The sequence below is a fragment of the Plasmodium reichenowi genome, chromosome 12 (genome assembly GCF_001601855.1).
Source record: "Plasmodium reichenowi strain SY57 chromosome 12, whole genome shotgun sequence".
NCBI lineage: Eukaryota > Apicomplexa > Aconoidasida > Haemosporida > Plasmodiidae > Plasmodium > Plasmodium reichenowi.
Window position 1 is genome coordinate 1,143,882 of NC_033657.1, and position 958 is coordinate 1,144,839.

The 958-nt window shown below is 26.6% G+C and overlaps 1 protein-coding gene across 1 annotated transcript; it reads left to right on the forward strand.

Annotated features, from left to right (window-relative positions):
- Nucleotides 1-54: 54 nt before the first annotated feature.
- PRSY57_1229900 (sun-family protein, putative) lies at nucleotides 55-949 on the forward strand (the record flags this gene model as incomplete). Its single annotated transcript, XM_020115075.1, has 1 exon — nucleotides 55-949. A coding segment is annotated over one exon (895 nt), but the record flags the coding sequence as incomplete, so codon positions are not given.
- Nucleotides 950-958: the final 9 nt, after the last annotated feature.

The window sequence follows — 958 nt, forward strand, 5'->3', positions numbered from 1 at the left end:
AAAAAAAAATATATATATAAAATTTTTTTTTTTTTTTTTTTTTTCATCCTTTAGGTGGAAATATGAAATGAACAACGAGAAAATACCTGCACATGTCAGGTACTCTTTTCCAAAAGAATTATACAGCCAGCTTTTAGATTGCTATGGTGAGAAGAAAAGCATCACATTAATGTCTATTTTAAATGAAAAGGCTCCCGTTTTTTTACGTGTTAATAACAATAAAATATCAAGAAACGAATTATATAAGACTTTAATAAGTAAAGGAATATCAGTGGAAAAATGTGTTAATTCACCATATGGATTATTATTAACAAAAAATCAAATATTAAAAAATATTCATGAATATAAAAAAGGTTACTTCGAAATTCAAGATGAAGCTAGCCAAATAGTGAGTTCAAAAATACCTGTACATCCAGGTGATAAGGTGCTTGATTATTGTGCAGGGTCAGGTGGAAAAACATTAGCATTTTCTATGTTAATGGAAAATACAGGAAAAATATATTTACACGATATACGTGATCAAATGTTATCTCAAGCAAAAATAAGATTACGAAGGGCTGGAATACAAAATTATATTTTATTAAATTCAAATCATATATTATTAAAAAAATTATTTGGTTATATGGATGTAGTAATAGTTGATGCTCCATGTACAGGTACTGGTGCTTTACGACGAAATCCAGAAATGAAATATAAATTTACAAATAACAAATTATATGATTATGTAAAAACTCAAAGAGAAATTTTTGAAAATGCTTTGTTGTATCTTAAGAAAAATGGAAAAATTGTTTATATAACATGTAGTATACTGGATGCTGAAAATGTACATCAAGCAAAATATTTTTGTCAGAAACATAATTTATATTTATCTGAGGCACCCTTTCATTCTTTACCTCAATCAAAGGCGATGGATGGTTTTTTTTTAGCAACATTTGAAAGAAAAGAATGAGATAAAACA